Source organism: Protopterus annectens, chromosome 7.part1 (assembly GCF_019279795.1).
Source record: "Protopterus annectens isolate FY-2018-M chromosome 7.part1, PAN1.0, whole genome shotgun sequence".
NCBI lineage: Eukaryota > Metazoa > Chordata > Ceratodontiformes > Protopteridae > Protopterus > Protopterus annectens.
Window position 1 is genome coordinate 325277002 of NC_056740.1, and position 20322 is coordinate 325297323.

The following is a 20322-nucleotide window of genomic DNA, read 5'->3' on the forward strand; positions in this document are numbered from 1 at the left end:
TTTTTTCTTCAGAAAATAGAGTAGATACAATCAAAACAACACTTAAATGCACAGAAAAGGCTATTGCACTTTAGTGTGTAGCCTACAACAGATGATTTAAACACAAAAATGACTTAATTCAAGTGCAGGCAGCAAATAAGTACAGTATGTAGCAGTAAGAATTTTTTTAAATCACAGATTCGCTAAAAAACTGGTGTTTTAGGCGGAATTAGTTTAGAGAGCAAGAAAAGCAGAAAAATGATACTTAATCACTCCGAAGTCACTCTTTTGTCTCTGCTGCTGTAGACTCTGCAGCACGCCTGGAAGGCACTTGCTGAGTGGAATACAAGCGCAAAAAACTGCGCAAATCCGTTTTTTTAGCCGGGAAGTGAAAGAGATCGAAATTAGCCCAAAATGGCCAATAAACTACTAACTTCTCTGCTGAAACCACTCCTCCAGGGACAGTTTAGGTACTACCCAAGGTCCTCCTAAAAGTCAGACAAGAGAAGCCAAAGATGATATTAATTGCCCCGGACTGGCCCCGCCAATACTGGTACCCAATCCTAAGGAACTTGTCTCCGTACCCAGCTTGGACCTTGCCTCAAGGACCACAACTACTGTCCCAGCAAAACAATCAGATCCTGCACAATCAACTACGGACTCTGAACCTGGCAGCATGGCTAATCATGTAAGCATACGAACGACACCTCTCAGTAAAGCTGTGATGTATGTCATTTTGGAAGCCAGAAGGCGTAGTACTAGAAAATCTTATGCTGACAAATGGAAGTGATTCTGTGCTTGGAATCGAGCACAAGGAACTGATACAGCAGAACCACATATTTCTCAGGTATTACAATACTTAACTGAGATGCTTGACAAAGGCCTATCTTTCTCATCAATCAAAATCCATGCCTCTGCCATTTCAGCTCATTACAATACAGAGCCACCAATCTTTTCTCATCCTTTACTAAAGCAGTATCTTAGAGGAGCCAAAAACCTAAGGCCTCCTAGAAGACCACCATTACCTGCATGGGACCTCAATTATGTGTTGGAAAAGCTCACCCTGCCCCCATTTGAACCAGCTGCTACCGCTGATATAAAGTTCTCATCATGGAAGACAGCTCTGCTACTAGCAATTACTTCAGCAAGAAAAGTTTCAGAGCTACAGGCCCTTATGGCTGTAGAGCCTTTTATCATATTTTTCCCCAGACAGGGTGTCTCTGAAGACAAATCCTACTTTTATGCCTAAGGTGGTTTCCAGTGTGGCTCTTAACCAAACAATTCATCTGCCAACTTTTTATCCAAATCCGCAGAACAAAGGGGAAAGAATTCTGCATTCCTTGGATGTACACAGGCAGCTAAGATTCTACTTAAGCAGGAGAAAAGCTCTAAGAAAAACTGAGCAGTTACTAGTGTCATATGCTGCAGGATCAGAAGGAAAGGCTGTCTCAAAGCAGACTATTTCAAAGTGGATAAGCCACTGCATCAGTTTCTGCTACTTACACCATGGTAAACCTGTGCCCAAGGGCATTAGGTCTCATTCCACCAGAGCTGCAGCTACTTCGGCAGCCTTTCTCAGAGGAGTACCAACCAAAGACATTCTAGAGGTTGCTACTTGGAGTTCTGTTCACACCTTTACAAAGCATTACCATTTGCCTCTCTGTTCTAAGTCCAGGGCAGGCTTTGCCACTGCAGTGCTGCAGGGCCTTATAGCTGTCTATCTCCAGCCTCCCAACCATAGCTTTGGGATTCTACCCAAATGTAATGACTGCAACAGTGAAACACGAAGAATAAATATTTCAGTTGTGTACACTTACCATAAATGTAGATGTTCGAGTGTATTCACTGTTGCAGTCCAGGTTACCCTCCCGCCATCCCCCTGTCATTCTACAGTTTATCTTTCCTTCTCTACCTTCTACAACCTTTTACAACCTATGTGGTGTATTTGCTTATAGATGATGGTAAAGTTTATATTGATGCATGTATATAGATATGTATATGTATGTATGTATATATATATATATATATATATATATATATATATATATATATATATATATATATATAATATTGCTACCTTTTTGGGGGCACCTGACATCGAGGGCAAGAAAAACTAAAGAAAATGGCGTCAGCTGCATGTTTTATACCCCTGACGACCTGATGTCATGGAAGAGAAGACCGCAACTGACGCAGGACCCAAGACTTTGGAATTCAGGCAGACTGAGGGCAACCTGCAAGCAGATTACCCCAAATGTAATGTCTGCAACAGTGAATACACTCGAACATCTACATTTATGGTAAGTGTACACAACTGTACTTTCCTCTTCAAGAATCATACTGTGGATCCAGAGACCATTTCCCAAGGATCAAAAGGCATTAAGGCTGCTGCTGCCAAAAATCCTACCACTTCTGATAGAGATTCTAGAGCTTTAGACAGAGGGGGTAAGAAGGTATACACTTCTGCTACTTTGGCCATTAGGGCTTTAAATTGCCAGTTTCATTATCAGCAGCATATTATGGGACTACTTAAACAGAAAATGATGTTGATTCCTAACTGTGCTGAACACACAGAATTACAGGATTTAATGCATTCTGCAGAACAAGTTGGTAAACATACTTTGCAGTGTGGTTTTGATGATTTAGAAGCATCTTGCAGGGCTGCTGTCACTGGGTCTGTACTTTAGAAGGCATGCTTGGCTTAAGAGCAAAACCTGCCAGATCATGTTAAAGCTAAATTACTGGATGCTTCCTTAAACCAAGACCGCCTGTTTGACAACAAAGCAGAAGTCCTCAAAAGGATGGAGGAAAAAGCTAAATCTATGCAAACTGTTAAAGATTTCCTACAAGTACAGCCTCCCAGATTTAGTAAGCATTGGCCTTCAAAGAATTGGTCCTCTCCAGTCTATTCCAGGCCTTCTCAGTCCAAACTCAGGAACAGCAAACTACCTAGGTTACAGTCTCAGGTTGCGAACAGGCCTAAGCAGTGGGGGGCTCCCATTTCCAAAGCAGGGAGTAGTAAGCCACCCCCCTTATGGAAAAAAGGCACAATGACTTAACCTTAACCCTTCCAAACCCTGCTAAACTGCCTGCTCCCTTAGGAGGAAAGCTCACCCTGCATGCAAAAAACTGGGAACTCATTACCCAGGACAAATGGGTTTTGAACATAGTTTCCCAAGGATACAGAACAAATGGGTTTTGAACATAGTTTCCCAAGGATACAGATTCCACTTCCACACACTCCCAACCCCAAACGGTTGACCCCCAAATCAGTTTGTTGGAGGCCCAACAGCAGGTTCTCTCTCTTCTAAGTATCCAGGCTATTCAACCTGTCCTAACAGAACAAAGGGGGACAAAGTTTTTATTCAAGACTTTTCCTGGTACCCAGAAAAGACAGCTCCTGGCATCCTATCCTGGACCTCTCTATTCTAAACACCTTTCTGGTAATCCCAAAATTCAAAATGCCAACACTTCAACAGCTTCTTTCTATGGTAGGCAAAGATGCCTGGCTGGAAACCTTCGACTTAAAGGAAGCTTACCTGCATATTCCAATAAGGGAATCTTGCAGGAAATACCTGCGCTTCATGGCAAGCGCCATGCACTATCAGATGTTCTTAGTGTTTCACTGTTGCAGTCATTACATTTGGGTAATCTGCTGGCAGGTTGCCCTCAGTCGGCCTGAATTCCAAAGTCTTGGAACCTGCGTCGGTTGCTGTCTTCTCTTCCATGACGTCAGGGCGTCAAGGGTATAAAACATGCAGCCGATGTCATTTTCTTTAGTCTTTCTTGCCGCGCGGTACCCGAAGCAGAAGCATTTCGCAAGTGCCGGTCGGCCGACTACTGAAATATTCCAGTTTGAGTTTCAGAACCGAAGCCTTCACTAAAGCTAAGTACCCCATTGGGGAGACTTTTTTCTTGCTTTTTACCGATGTCAGAAAAAGTTAATTGTATTACTTGTGGGAAACAAATTCCTCATAAGGATTTCCATTTATACTGTATTCCTTGCCTAGGCCCTGATCACAACGTGCCTGGCTGTCGGTTTTGTGGTAAATTTAACCAACGCACTATTAAGTGTCGGTATATTTTTGCATCAAAGTATTTTGGAAACAGATTTAACTACCCAGAAATGTCATCTGATAGCAATCAGACTACCGAAGTACATAAAAAATGCAAAGAAAAGGACAGAGAAAGGTAGTCGAGATCCAAAACCGACGACAAAGCTTCTCCTAAGCCAGTCGCCGGTTCACCAGTAACTCAGTAAGGCGCTTTCGCAGCTCCTGATACCCGCTACCTTCAAGTCGCAGGCCTCCACCGACACCCATGTGGAGTCTGGCATGCCGCAAGATACTCAAGGTATTGGACCAATGAATGTATCTCCCTCGGATGGATCCAGAGCTGTTGAGCAGGCACTGGCTTCTGAGGGTGTTTTCAGACCAAAACATTTATATATCAAACAGACGACAGCTTCAAAACCAAAGACAAAGGCAACTTCTAAAACTAAAAAAACGATGCTTGAGCCACGTGCACAGGCCTCTATGCCTAAAAAAACAGATGATCAAAATGGCTGAAGACCTTATTACCTTGATCAGGGGTACACATCCCTCTCCAGATAAGAGGGCTAGGCAAGACACTGATTATGAATCTTCAGATCAGGTTTCTATTTCTTCTGATTCCTCTTCTGATCAGGAATTATCTATACCTCCCTATGAGGATTCTGATGCTGAGGAGTCTATCCCATCTGCATCTCCTCCAGAGGATTATTCATTTGGAGAAACTTTGCATACTTTAAGGGAGCATTTTCACTGGGAGAGTCCAGACTTCTCAGAATCAAAAAAGAGACTCGGGGAGTTCCTTCTCCCACAGCCATTCCCCCTGTTTTACACATTGTGGATGATGTCTTTTCGGAGTCAAGCTTGACCCCTGACTCCTTACCTCCGGCTCCCAGTAAGCCTGACCGATATTACAGGGACCCTGACTCACATCAAGTTTTATTTAGAAACCCTGCTGATCCTGAAACTATTTCACAAGGTCCTAAGGGAGTTAAGGCCTCAACAGCAAAAAATCCTACCCCCTCTGACAGAGATTCAAGGGCACTTGACAGATGGGGAAAAAAAGGTTTACACATCTGCAACCTTGGCAGTCAGGGCCTTAAACTGTCAATTTCATATGCTTAAGTACCAACAACACGTTATGGGATTGCTGAAACCGAAAATGTTGATTTCAGAATGTGCAGAAAATACAGAATTGCAGGAATTATTGCATGCAGCTGAACAAGTTGGAAAGCGTACTTTGCAATGTGGTTTTGATTCCTTAGAGGCCTCTTGCAGGGCCACAGTTACTGGATCTGTGATTAGGAGGCATGCCTGATTTAAAGGAACAAAATTTGCCTGATCGTGGTAAAGCTAAATTGCTAGATGCACCTTTACAGCATGATTCTCTGTTTGGTATTAAGGCAGAAGAGAGGTTTTAAAGAAAATGGAAGACAAAGCTAAGTCTATGCAAACTGTTAAAGACTTCTTACAAGTGCAGCCATCAAGATTCAGTAGACACTGGCCTACAAAAAATTGGTCCTTTCCTGTGTCAGACAGAGCTCAAAGGGGCAAGTCCAGATGCCCAAAGGGTTCCAGATACCAGGCACAAGATTCATACAGGTCAAAGCAATGGGGCGCATCTACTTCCAAATCAGGGAGAGATAAAGTGCAAACCTACAGAAAACAGTCCCAATGACTTCCCTCTGCCTACACCAAGCACTTATCTTTTGACAGCACCCTTAGGGGGAAAATTAGCACTTTTTGCTCAAAATTGGCAGTTAATAACCCAGGACAAGTGAGTACTAAATATAGTATCACAGGGATACAGATTCCATTTCCACACACTGTCATTGGCAAGCGGTTGGCCAGATCTGCCCAAAAATCAATAGGTAGAGGCACAGAAACAGGTTATGTCCCTCATGGATATGGGGACAATTCATGCAGTACCGGAACAGGAAAAAGGACAAGGTTTTTACTCAAGACTGTTCTTGGTACCCAGAAAGGACAAGACCTGGCGGCCAATACTGGATTTATCAATTTTGAACACATACCTGGACATACCAAAATTCAAAATGCTGAATTTGCAGCGGCTTCTGCCCATGCTGGGCAAGAATGCTTGGCTGGTGACATTAGACCTAAAAGAGGCATACCTGCATGTCCCAATAAGACAATCGTGCAGAAGATACCTCAGATTCAAGGCTGGCTTAATGCATTACCAATTCTCTGCACTGCCCTTTGGCTTATCTACTGCTCTCAGGGTCTTTACAAAGCGCCTGGCACCAGTAATTGCATTTTGCAGACAAAGACGTATACAAATATATCCTTACTTGGATGACTGTCTCATTCCAGCAGAGAACAAGGACACTCTTTTTCGACACCTGGCGTTTGTGAAAAGGCTTCTAACATACCTAGGGTACACAATGAACGAAAAGAAATCACAGCTGATACCCTCTCAAAAGATCACATTCCTGGGTGCAAGCTTGAATACAACTGCCCAGATGACTTACGTACGCCAGACAAACAATGGCAACTGACTACTTACTTCAAACTGATGGCAACAAAAACCCAGTCTTCTGCAAGACAAATTCTGCAGGCTCTGGGCTTCATGGCATCCTGCATCCTACTAATTCCATATGCAAGACTGCATATGAAGAAACTTCAATGGTACCTAAAAAGTTTATGGAGTCAACATTCACACAGTGTGGAAGCAATGATTCCTCTCATTCCCTGCCTGCAACAGGAGTTTCTATGGTGGGCAAAGGCCTGTCACCAAAACATGGGACGGCCCTTCACTCTGCCACCCCCTGCCAGCCAAACCTTAAAAATAAACGCATCAGATTATGCCTGGGGGCCCCACATGGCAGGAAGATGCATTCAGGGCATATGGGCACCAAAACAAATGCATCTACATATCAACCAGAAAGAGATGCTAGCTGTTCAAAATGCCCTAACAACCTTCAAGGACTTACTTCATCCAGGACAACTACTGATAAAGATGGACAACACCACAGTCATGTGGTATATAAACAAGCAAGAGGGCACACTCATACCCCCTTTGCAGATTAGCCATGGCACTGTGGTACACAGCTTTGACCTACCAAATACATCTTCAAGCTCTATTTCTGCCAGGAAAACAAAACACTCTGGCAGACGTTTTAAACAGAAACCTTATGGATCCTCACGAGTGGAAATTAAATCCGCAAGTCTTCAGCATGATAACAGAGAAATGGGGGAGCCCAGACTTGGATCTATTTGCCTCTCCCCAAAATTATCAATTGAAAAGATTCTGCACAAGGACTTATCACAGACAAGCATGGAAAGTGGACGCCCTATCCTTCATTTGGAAAAACCTATCAGTTTACGCCTTTCCTCCTCTGCCTCTTCTACCCAAGATCCTCCTAAAAGTCAGACAAGAGAAGCCAAAGATATTAATTGCCCCGGACTGGCCCCGCCAATACTGGTACCCAGTCCTAAGGAACTTTTCTCAATACGCAGCATGGACCTTGCCTCAAAGACCACAACTACTGTTCCAGCAAAACAATCGGATCCTGCGCAATCAACTACAAACTCTGAACCTGGCAGCATGGCTAATCATGTAATCATAGAAACACCACCTCTCAGTAAAGCAGTGATGGATGTCATTTTGGGAGACAGAAGGCCTAGTTCTAGAAAATCTTATGCTGACAAATGGAAGAGATTCTGTGGTTGGAATCGATCACAAGGAACTGATACATCAGAACCAAATATTCCTCAGATATTACAATACTTAACTGAGATGCTTGACAAAGGCCTATCTTTCTCATCAATCAAAATCCATGCCTCTGCCATTTCGGCTCATTACAACACAGAGCCACCAATCTTTTCTCATCCTTTACTAAAGCAGTATCTTAGAGGAGCCAAAAATTTAAGGCACCCTAGAAGATCACCATTACCTGCATGGGGACCTCAATTATGTGTTGGAAAAGCTCACCCTGCTTCCATTTGAACTGCTGATATAAAGTTCTTATCATGGAAGACAGCTCTGCTTCAAGCAATTGCTTCAGCAAGAAGAGTTTGAGCTACAGGCCCTCATGGCTGTAGAGCCTTTTATCATATTTTACCCAGAGTGTCTCTGAGGACAAATCCTACTTTTATGCCTAAGGTGGTTTCCAGTGTGGCTCTTAACCAAACAATTCATCTTCCAACTTTTTATCCAAAACCGCAGAACAGAGGGGTGAAAATGTTACATTCCTTGGATGTACACAGACAGCTAAGATCCTACTTGAGCAGGACTAAAGCGCGAAGAAAAACTGAGCAATTACTAGTGTCATATGCTGCAGGATCAGACGGAAAGGCTATTTCAAAGTAGACAATTTCAAAGTGGATAAGCCACTGCATCCGTTTCTGCTACTTACACCATGGTAAACCTGTGCCCAAGGGCATTAGGTCTCATTCCACCAGAGCGGCAGCTACTTCAGCAGCCTTTCTCAGAGGAGTACCAACCAAAGACATTCTAGAGGCTGCTATTTGGAGTTTTGTTCACACCTTTACAAAGCATTACCATTTGCCTCTCTACTCTAAGTCCAGGGCACGCTTTGCCACTGCAGGGCCTTATAGCCGCACCTAATGCTGTTTAGCTGCAGCCTCCCAACCATAGCTTTGGGATTCTACCCAAATGTAATGACTGCAACAGTGAAACACGAAGAACGTAGTACAGTTGTGTACACTTACCATAAATGTAGATGTTTGAGTGTATTCACTGTTGCAGTCCAGGTTACCCTCTCGCAATCCCCCTGTCATTCTGAAGTTTATCTTTCCTTCATTATCTTCTACAACCTATGTGGTGTATTTGCTTGTAGATGAAGGTAAAGTTTATATCGATGCATGTATTTATCTATATATCTATATCTATATCTATATCTATATCTATATCTATATCTATATCTATATCTATATCTATATCTATATCTATATCTTGGGGGCACCTGACATCGGGGGCAAGAAAAACTAAAGAAAATGGTGTCTGCTGCATGTTTTATACCCCTGACGACCTGACGTTATGGAAGAGAAGACAGTATCTGACGCAGGACCCATGACTTTGGAATTCAGGCCAACTGAGGGCAACCTGCCAGCAGATTACCCAAATGTAATGACTGCAACAGTGAATACACTCAAACATCTACATTTATGGTAAGTGTACACAGCTGTACTTTCTCTGCACTTCCCTTTGGCTTATCTACTGCGTCCAGGGTATTCACAAAGTCTTTAGCTCCAGCCATTGCATTTTGCAGGCAGAGAAATATTCAAATATATCCATACTTACAATTGTTTGATTCAGGCAGAAAGCCAGGACTTGCTATTACAACATCTGGCATTCGTAAAGAAACTTCTAAACTCACTGGGGTACACCATAAACGAAAAGAAATTTCACCTAGTACCGTGCCAACAGATTGTATTCCTGGGAGCAAGCTTGAACACAACTTCCCAGATGGCTTTCCTCACTCCAGAGAAACAATTTTATTTGACAGCCTACTTCAAACTATTGGCCACAAAACCCCAGCTATCTGCAAGGAAAATTCTGCAAGCCCTGGGGTTCATGGCCTCCTGAATTCTACTAATTCCATATGCAAGACTGCATATGAGGAAACTCCAGTGGTATCTAAAAAGCCTATGGTATCAACATTCTCAGGACCTGTAATTAATGATTTCTATCATGCCTTGTATAAAGCTAGAGTTCCTTTGGTGGGCAGAGGCCTGCAACAACAAGGGGCTACCTTTCACTCTACCCCCTGCCGTCCAAACCCTAACAACAGACTCATCAGACTATGCATGGGGGGCACACTTGGCAGGGCAGTGCATTCAGGGCAAATGGAACCCGAGACAGATGCACCTGCATATCAACCAAAAAGAAATGTTAGCTGTACAGAATTCCCTGACAGCCTTCAAAGACTGCGTTCTTCCAGGACAACTGTTGGTTAAGACACAGCACCACAGTTATGTGGTACATAAACAATCGGGGGGGGAACCCACTCATACCCTCTCTACAGACTAGTCATGGCTCTGTGGAACACAGCCTTGAGCTACCAAGTGCACCTACAAGCTCAGTTCCTGCCAGGCAAGCTAAATTCAATGGCAGATGACTTGAGCATAAATCTCATGGACCCGCACGAATGGAAACTGGAACAAAAAGTATTCAACCTCTTGAGGGAACAGATGGGGGACTCCAGAGTTAGACCTGTTTGCCCCCCCCCCCTCAGAACTACCAATTGGACAAATTCTGCACAAGGACTCCCCACAGTCAAGCTTGGAAAGTGGATGCGCAGTCCTTTACCTGGGAAAGGCTCTCTGTTTATGCCTTTCCCCCTCTGCTTCTCCTCTCGAAGGTTCTGCTAAAGATCAAACAGGACAAGCCAAGGACAATACTAATTGCACCAGACTGGCCACGCCAGCACTGGTACCCCCTCTTGCACAGTATGACACTGCTGGAACCATGGCACCTGCCTCAGACCCCCTTCCCTGCTGTCCCAGCAGGCAGGCCAGATTCTGCACCCTCAGCTTCAAACCCTGAACCTTGCAGCCTGGCTAGTTCCTTGAGCTCTCCAATAGCATCCCTCAGTAAGCAGGTGCTAGATGTCATTCTGGAGGCAAGGAGGCGTAGTGCTAGAAAATCCTATGCTGAAAAGTGGAAAAGACACTGTTCCTGGAGCCAGACTCAGGGGATGGGCACAACGATGCCCAGCTTACCTCATATTCTTCAGTACTTAACAGGCATGCATGCTCCACAAGGGCCTTTCCTTCTCGTCAATTAAAATTCATGCCTCTGCCATTTCAGCACATTATAATACTGAGCCACCCCTCTTCTCACCCCCTACTAAAACAATTCCTTAGAGGGGCCAAACCCCCAGGCGAGCCCCTACTCCAGCCTGGGACCTTAACTTTGTATTGGAAAAGCTAACTCTCCTTCCCTTTGAGCCAGCAGAGTTGAAATTCCTTTCTTGGAAAACAGCCGTCCTTCTAGCCATCACGTCAGCAAGAAGAGTGTGAATTACAAGCCCTCATGGCAGTGGAAACCTTCATTATCTTCCATGCAGACAGGATTTGTCTCGGAACCAGTCCTTCCTTTATGCCCAAGGTGGTGTCTACTGTGGCCCTAAATCAGTCCATTCATTTGCCTACTTTCTTCCCTAATCCACAAAACAAAGGAGAACGAATACTGCACTCTCTGGATGTGCAGAGACAACTTAGATTTTATTTGGACAGGATTAAGCCTCTCAGAAAATCTGAACAGCTGCTGGTTGGCTTTGCTGCAAGGGCAGAGGGGAAGGCCATTTTAAAGCAAACCATTTCCAAATGGATAGCCAATTGCATTAATTTGTGCTACAAGCACCATGGAAAATCTACCCCACAGGGGATAAGATCATTCAACCAGGGCTGCATCTACCTCTGCAGCCTTTCTCAGAGGAGTCCCTACCAGGGATATCCTAGAAGCTGCTACGTGGAGTTCTGTACATACCTTCACCAAGCATTACCACATGCCTATTTTTTCTAAATCCAGAACTGGTTTTGCCACTGCAGTCTTGCAGGGTTTAATAGCTGACCCTAATGCTCTCTAACTTCATCCTCCCTTCCTTAGCTTTGGGAATCAACCCAAATGTGATGACTGCAACAGTGAAACATGAAGAACATAGTACAGTTGTGTACACTCACCATAAATGTAGATGTTCGAGTGTATTCACTGTTGCAGTCCTGGTTACCCTCCCTCCATCCCCCTGACTTCTCTTGGCTCTACCTTTCCTTCTTGTTTTGTATATTTACGTTTTCTGGTGTATTTGCTTTTTGATGGAGGTGTACCATAACATATAATTGCTTCCCATTGTGGGGGCACCTGACATCTGGGGCAAGAAAAGCTGATGTAATGGCGTCAGCTGCATGTTTTATACTCCCTGATGTCATGGAAGAAGAGAGAACATCCAATGCAGGAATCCAAAGACACTGGTATTCAGGTCGGCTGAGGACTACCTGCAGGCAGATAACTCAAATCTGATGACTGTAACAGTGAATACACTCGAACATATACATTTATGGTAAGTGTACACAACTGTACTTTGTCATATTTCACATATATAATTATTGCATTGTAATCCCTCATTGAGTTACTGGTTTTATCACTGTTTATCTTCATCTCCCATATCCTGTCTGTGTTTCATTTCCAACTTGCTCTTAATTCTTCAAGTCAACTTTTGTGCTCCCTTCGTTTGCTGCAACATTTTCCATTGAAACATTGGGGAAAGTTTCACAGGTATAGTCTCAGTGGTATTTTACCTGAAGAACATTAAGCAGAATCTTTGTTTTATAGCTCACTTTTTGTTGGAAAAATTTTTGTATTTCCTCTTTAGCTTGTAGTTCATCAAAAATGAATTTGTCCCTCTGGCGAAGAATACTTTCAAAAGAGTTGGTTGCAGCAGTTTAAATCTCAACTGCAACTCAACATTCCCTGAAGATTGGAATAAATTTGCTTCTCTTCTGCATGGTGTACAGTGAGTAATCTTTCTCCACCAACACTCTGCTGTATCCCACTTTTAGAACTTCGTCCTTTCTACCCCAAATTTGTTAATATCAACTCCTTCTGCTAATAGGATTGCATCTTTACTATTAAAGGTCTAGGTTGCTTTCTCATAGCTAGGTTTGGAGCATACAATGTGCCCTTTCAACTAACAACTCCTGCTGTGCAGTAGCAGTCCAGTTGCTTATTTGTGTTTTCATAAAATTAATGCAGTCTGTTCCTTCCAGCATCTCTGGTATAGCGGAAAATCTCCAGGTTTCCTTACGTTCTCTGTCCTCTAATTCTATTATTTATTTTTAAACTTCTCTTCCTGAGCAGTCTCATGGTCAGCCAGCCTTTTCTTCATTTCGGCCTCTGATGATTGCAATTTTATCACCTCCTCTGACTATTTGTTTAAAGCTTCTTCCATTTTTTCCAACCTTTTGTTGTTTTGTTGATATACTTCCTCAGTGTTTCATTTATTTAAATCTGGTCTTTATGCAGTTGTCTTGTATGTTACTGTAGTTTAGGCTGCATTGCTTTTTGCTGAACAGCTGCAGAACTTTCCCCAGTCAGTGTTTCTTCCTTAATTTTTGTAGCTGATTTTTTCCAAGTCCACTGTGTTTCTTTTTTCCTGGCATCCAGGCAGTACACTTGCTAATCAGTTACTGAAATGTACCTGTAAACAGGTGTACTGGCCTTCTCTGCTGAGCTTCTGTTTTCAAACTCTGAGCACTAGAATCAAGCTGTTACTCAATATGCCGACATTTTGGAAGTAGAAGTGGCTGTATTTTCGTTGCATTTGCGATTCAGATTGATTTTTTTTTTTTTTTTTGAGTTTTACTTGACAGCACAGTGGAGAGCTGGAGAATTGGAGAGTAATAAGAAGCATTATGAGTAAGGGGAGGAGTTTGAGCTTGAGAAAGCTTTATGTACCAAGCTGACAAAGAGCTGCAGTCCTGGTTGTAATGGTGTTCAAGAAGATGTAACCATGGTAAGTAATAACATTTTGCTTAGCCAGGCAGATTTAATTACGAGCACCTGCTGCATTTCATCGGGATATGGACCAGTTTTGAAAGCCCATTGTAATCCAGAGATTTGCTAATCTCTTCCCCAACTAAAGTTTGTACTCCAGGATTTGTCATGTGCCTTAATAGATAAGCTGTAGGGGCTTAATGTTAGACTGCTGTCTTGTTCCTTTCAGTGTGAGGAAATAAATGCTTATAATGAGCTTTATTACCTTTTCTGATCTTTCGGCGGAGCAAGTCAAGGTGTGCTTAAGATTTTTTGTTGTGCTAGGTTGTAATTTTGCTTATTTTTTTTCCAGCTGCCCTAGATTATGTGAAGAGCAATCCTGTTGATCCCATTGATCGTGTACATTTTGAAAACCACTGCGGCATTGACGTTGTGGTGACTCCAGAACAAATTGAAGATGCTGTAAGTAAATTTAATTGACAAACTACATAAAAGCAAGATGATTTTTTTTCTGTACCTTTTTTGCTACTGTACATGACAGTAATCAAGCCTCCACTAACAACCAGACCCATTCATTTTCCCATACTGGATTTATTCAGCACTAGTGAGAGCTGGCTGCAGGAGGCCTTCATAGGAAATGATTTGAACCCTTGCTGGTCGATGAGCAATGAAAATGTGTGTATAGTCTTTAGTCTTAACCCCTCAACTGGGTGGGGTCAAGTGACTTGTGTCACAGTGGGAGTGCTGTCTCTGTGGAAATGAGTACTAGGAGCATAGTAAATTCTGGATGGTGACTGTTTCTCCAGTCTATTGTGTGTGGTTTTTTTTTGGTAACATTTTTCAAGTTGCCTTGGTGGTGAAGTGTTTTTTTGTAATATGTTGGTAGTTGGAGCTTTGGATATTCGAGACATACTTGATTCCAACCCAGCGTCTAATTTTCTTTCCTGTGCTGAAACGTGGAGAGAAAGGGATGAAAAACTGGCTTTATCTGACCCTTGGTCTTGTGTGGAACTGGGTGACCAATTGACAACGAGGTATGAGAAATTGGAACGTTTGCTTATCAAAGAAGTGTCTTTGTTGTATGACCTCGGTTATTGGAGAAGTATATCCATTTGAATTTAACCCCTCGGGGTTTAATGGGTGGACAAGCTACCAGCTTCTGAGTTTTCGGCAGCTGACTTGTAAGAGTGGAAAAACATTTCCTTGCAGTGCACTTTAGGGTGGCTTAAGATGCTAGTCAAAAGGAATGATAGTCTCCACAATTGTGTAAGGGGTTAGATTTTGGAGCTGCAAGATGAACTTAAGGTGGAGACAATGACCGGTACGTTTAATAAGAAAATGAAGGAAATCCATGCTAGGGTAGGCAAAGCAGAAGCTGAGATTCTTGAAGGGAAGTGTAGTAAATTGGACAGAGATGATCGAGATTATAAAAATCTAATTTTTCAGTGGCAAAGGAAACCAAGGAGAAGCAAGTCCACCTTAAAAAACACGGCCGGAAGATCTCAGAGTTCGCAAGAATAGTCATTCTCGTTCACGGAAGCAAGCACCAGCATCAATGGCAGAAAAAGCATTTCATTCGAGGAACTGAGCGAGGGAGGTGACCAACAAGTACAGCAAAATACCACCCAGCATGCGAGTCCCCAGCAGGCGAGAAGCAAGTGTAGTCGGAGATGGCAGAACAGGAAAAAATTAAACGAGTATAGACTCGGAAATTGGACATTTTGGGCTTAATGATGGTCAGGTTGTACCAATTGTGTTGAATGTAGAATATGAAACTAACAGGTATGTCACGAATAATTTTAAGCATTGTGGGTCAAGAGGTGTTGGTGAGCCATGATGAAATTTTATGTGATTAATTTGTCAGATTTACAACTTGATAGCAGTATGTATAGGCTGCTAATGAAGGGGATAAAATTTGTACCTACATATTTTCCAAATCTGGCTGATATATTGTTAGAGGTGGGTCGTTTTTGCCGTAAACTGCATTTGAAAGCATTCTTTGCTAAAACTGATGATGATGTTTATAGTGCAGTATGTAGTGCAGTTGATGAAGAACCACTTCTAGATTTATCTTTGCATGAGAATGAATTAGTTGACATTTTATGGATGAGTGTGAATTTGAAGGTAATAGGGATGATGTCACAGATGGCTTCTCATATAGAACTGGTTATGGAAAATTAACTATTCTAAGGGTCCCATATGTTAGTTCTGTTAACCTGCCCAGAACATCTTCAGCAGTAATAAATTCTAAAAAAGTGTTATGCAAGCAAGTGCAAGCAGAATACAAAAAGTTTTTTGATAGTTACAATCCTCATAATTTAAAGAAGAATAAACAGGAAGCATTGAGGCATTTACTTAGCCTGAATGGGAACTATTATGTTTTACGTGCTGACAAGGGGTTTAATTGGATGATTATGTCAAGACTTTGGATATAATTGTATGGTGGAAAATCTATTACAAGAAGTTGGAGTTTATGAATGAGTACATATGAATGTTCTGGATGTTTACAATGATTTATTGTTAAATCTGTTGGAAAAAGGAGAGAGATTTTTTTTTCACAGGATGTTAAATAATTGCACATTTAACAACCTAAAATGGCTAAATTTTATGCAATCCCCCAAGGGACATAAAGATTTGTTGAATCCTCCTGGCAGTCCCATAGTGTCAGGGATGGAGGTGGTATCTCCAGAATGTAGGGATTTTTCTGGATGCACAGTTAAAGGAACATCTGAATCGTGTCCCGTCACATATTAAAAATGGCAGAGAGCTATCTGATGCTATGGGAGGCATGGAATGGAAGAAAGAATATTTTTGGGCAAGTGTGGACGTTAAATCCTTGTTTACTAACCTCTCCCATTGTTGGGGTCTGGAAGCTGTAGTTAAGTTACGGCGGGAAGGTCCTAGAACTAATTATTTATTACAGCATCTAGAATTTTGCACTAACCCATAATATTTTTATGTTTGAAGAGTCCTATTTTTTACAAAAAACAGGTACAGCTATGGGGGCATAATACGCCCCATCATATGCTATTATTTTCATGTTTTTTTTTGAGGACCGTTAAATTTATAGGAATACATATTTGTACTGAATGTGTTAGTCTTCAAATGTTATATTGATCTGATTTTGTATGTAGAGGGGAACTTAGCCTTTTTGAACAGTTTATGTTGGAAGTTAACCAAAAACAGTATGGCATCACATTGTCTTATAAAACTCAAAGAGAGAATATACAATTCCTAGATTTGGAGTTTTTTTGTTTATAAGAGTAATCTGGTGTCTTTCAGACCATTCTATAAGGAGACAGCAGCTAACAATTTTTTGAGTGCAGATAGCATGCATCCGGAACAATTACTTAATTCTCTTCCTTTTGGAGAATTTAAGCACATTGGGGGCAGTGTATATGACAAGATGACACTGAATAGAGAGTTTAACATTGTTACACCTAAGTTGGCTAGTAGAGGGTATTCTAGGCAGTTGTTGAACAAGGCTGAAGAGAGGGCCAGAAGCGAGATTATACCTTCAAGGACATTGGGCAGTAGAGGAGGTTATGGGCATAAAGGTTCCAAAAAAGTTTGAGGATGATGTATTTTTTGTTAATAAATGTTCCTCTTTTTCGGAAACATTAAAAGCACTGGTGTATAGGTTTTGGCCTGTCATCCAACAAGATGATGAGGATGGCAAAATCTTCGTTGGCAGGGCCATATTCTCGCACAGTAGATTTTATAATCTAAAGGAGCTACTTAATGTTAAGGTTAATTATAGAGTGGATGAGAATGTGAATACAGCACATATTTTCAGTTGTGGGAAATGTAAGGTGTGTGATAAAGTTAAAAACCTCTCGTGGGAGTTTGATGAATGGAAAAAAAGTTCAAGGCCTTAGGGTCCTACAACTGTAGTAGTAGTGGAGTTTATGCCATTGGATGTGATTGTCAACCTATAAGATGGTATATTGGCCAAACCAGAAGAATGGTTAAAAGAAAAAACTAAGGGTAATGCTACTCAACGCCAGAAGTCTCGACCTCAAAATGCACACACTCGAGGCTCTCCTCAGCATGGACAAAATCAATGTTTGTGCAGTGATGGAAACCTGGTTCAAGGCTCAAGAGAGCACCCCAGCACTGCCAGGTTACAATTCATATCATACCTTCCGGCCTCAGTTACCGGATCGCAGCACAAAGGGCGGAGGTGTATCCATATTCATCAAGGATACCCGTATCTCCAGGTTAGTAGTGCAGCATGATGCCCCAGAGATCATCCATGCGCAACTATCAGCAGGCAAAACCACATTTCAAGTCGTAGCTGGTTATAGATCGCCCACCATGTCCCAAGATGCTCACTCTGCATTCCTTGAGACATTGGAAAATATAAAGGTCTTACCCAACACCATAATCTTGGGTGATTTCAACTACCCTGGTATAGACTGGGCGAACTACCAATGTTCCAACTCCTATGCTCAGCGATTCATAGAATTTATAAATTCAAATGCCCTTGGACAACTAGTATGTTCCCCCACTAGAGGGGACAACATGTTGGATTTAATCATCACAAATATGGGCGCCCACTGTACCACACCCGTTATCACTCCCTCCTTGGTCAGATCCGACCACAAACTGATAACCCTGGACATCCTCACCCCTCCACCTCCCCCAGTCAAAAAAACCATAGTCAGAAACCTTTCCAAAGCAAACTTCAAACTACTTGCATCCGAAGTGGAAAGCTTCACTATTCCCTTGCAGAAGGATAATGATATCCAGGATGCGGAATCCTACACCAAGGTACTCTATATGCATCTTCAGGATTGCATGGACCATGCTATCCCAAATAAAACCAAGACTCCTTCCTCAAGCAAGAAGAAACCAGTCTGGTGGACCCCGGCCATATGCAAACTTTACAATAAAAGGAGGAGACTTCTACAAAAAAAGGCCAAATCTCAAGTAGAAAAATCATCCCTGATCAGCATTAGTAAGAAATTGAGGGCCCTCATCAAGTCAACTAAAGCGAATTTTGAAAAGAAAGTTGCCAAGGATGCCAAGGATAACCTTAAGGCTTTCTATGGCTACGTCAAAAACCTAAATTGCAACGCTCAGGTCTCTTCTGAGCTAGTACAAAATGGAACAAAATACACTGACCCTTCTGACATTGCCAACATCTTGGCTGACAGGTTCAGTGCAAACCCCCCCCCCCTACACCTGCAGGGCCTATTACCATTGCAGGGGATTGTGTAAGTCCAATTATTACTGTTACGTTGGTTAACAAGGCTCTATCTAAAGCTAAAAACACTGCCTCCATAGGACCAGATGGTGTCCCAGGCTGTGTCATAAGCGAGCTCCAAAAGGAATTAACCCCGCATTTCAATACCCTGTTCAGTCTCAGCCTCTCCACAGGATATATGCCCAGAGAATGGCGCACTGCAATGGTGGTCCCGCTACACAAGGGTGTTGCCACAACTGACCCTGGGAACTACCGGCCAATAAGCCTGACCAGTCTGATCTGTAAGGCTATGGAGCGAATCATTATGGAACTCATAAATGGAGAGATTGGGAACCTCCAGTAGCTGGACCCCACACAGTTCGGCTTCGTCAAGGGCAGATCATGCCTCCTGAACCTGGTGGATTTCTTTGAGACAGTTACTCAGGCTATAGATAAGGGAAAGGAGGTACACACTGCTTACCTTGACCTTGCTAAAGCATTTGACACCATTCCCCATTCGGGTATTATTGATAAGCTCACCAGCCTGGGCATAAACCCTTACATCACAAGATGGATCGCAAACTGGCTCTCAGACAGATCCCATAAAGTAAGAGTAGCTGGATCTATGTCCGAATCCAGACCAGTAACGAGTGGTGTGCCTCATGGCTCTGTCCTGGGGCTCCTCCTGTTTGGCATATACTTCTCAGAAGTACAGGCAAGCACGGAAGGGCTGTGGCTGACTAAGTTTGCGGACGACTGCAAACTGGGTGCTATAATAAGAGTCTCCGGCCAACATGGAGATCCTCCAGAAGGGCCTAAATGAGACTGATGCATGGTGTCAAAGCCATGGTCTCAAGCTAAATGCAAAAAAATGCATAGTAATCCGCTTTGGAAAAAACATACCTCAAACTACAACATAGGAGGTAATCCCCTGAAATCTGAAGAAGAAATAAGTGATCTAAGGACCCAAGTAGATAGCCAGCTTTCCTTTGATAACCATGTTGCCAAAGTGGTTAGAAAATCCTTCTGTGTGACCCATCTGATCATGAAAGGGTTCGCATCAAGATCTAAGGATGTAATGGTGCCCCTCTACTCTTCCCTCATCAGACCCATTATTGAGTACAATGCACCAATTGGAATGTACCTGGCTAGACATCTCCAGCAGCTGGAGAGACCACAGAGGTACCTAACCAAGAGAATTACTGGCCTCAAACAGTTGCCCTATGCAGCACGATTGAAAAAGCTAAGACTGTTCTCTGTTGCATACCGCTTTCTCAGAGGCGATCTCTGTCTAATGTACAGAGCCATGTCCAACCCAAAATTGTTGAACATGCTCCATCTTAGCAAAACCAAATCTACTCAAGCTACATGCTCTAGGGATATAAACCTCAACACAACAATGAATAGAACATGCTGGAGGGATAGATTCCCTTCGCAGAGACTTCCCTTACTATGGAACAGGGTCCCGATCTACATATGACAGAGCCCCTCACTATCACTCTTCAAGAGGAACCTTGATGAGTGGATGGGTAACAGAAAGTTCACACCAACAGTACTACTAGATAGGGGCCAAGGGTACTAGCTGCTAGTACAAGGGTCTAGGGAACTACTAAAGGGGCAGTGAATACTGC

General features: G+C 42.7%; 1 protein-coding gene across 1 annotated transcript in view; it reads left to right on the forward strand.

Moving 5' to 3' along the window:
- QARS1 (glutaminyl-tRNA synthetase 1) overlaps window positions 1-20322 on the forward strand; it is a 1547311-nt gene that overhangs the window by 131917 nt on the left and 1395072 nt on the right. Inside the window, exon 3 of the mRNA XM_044078737.1 lies at window positions 13856-13965. Within this exon, the coding sequence (XP_043934672.1) occupies window positions 13856-13965 (110 nt within the window). The remainder of the gene's footprint in view (window positions 1-13855; window positions 13966-20322) is intronic.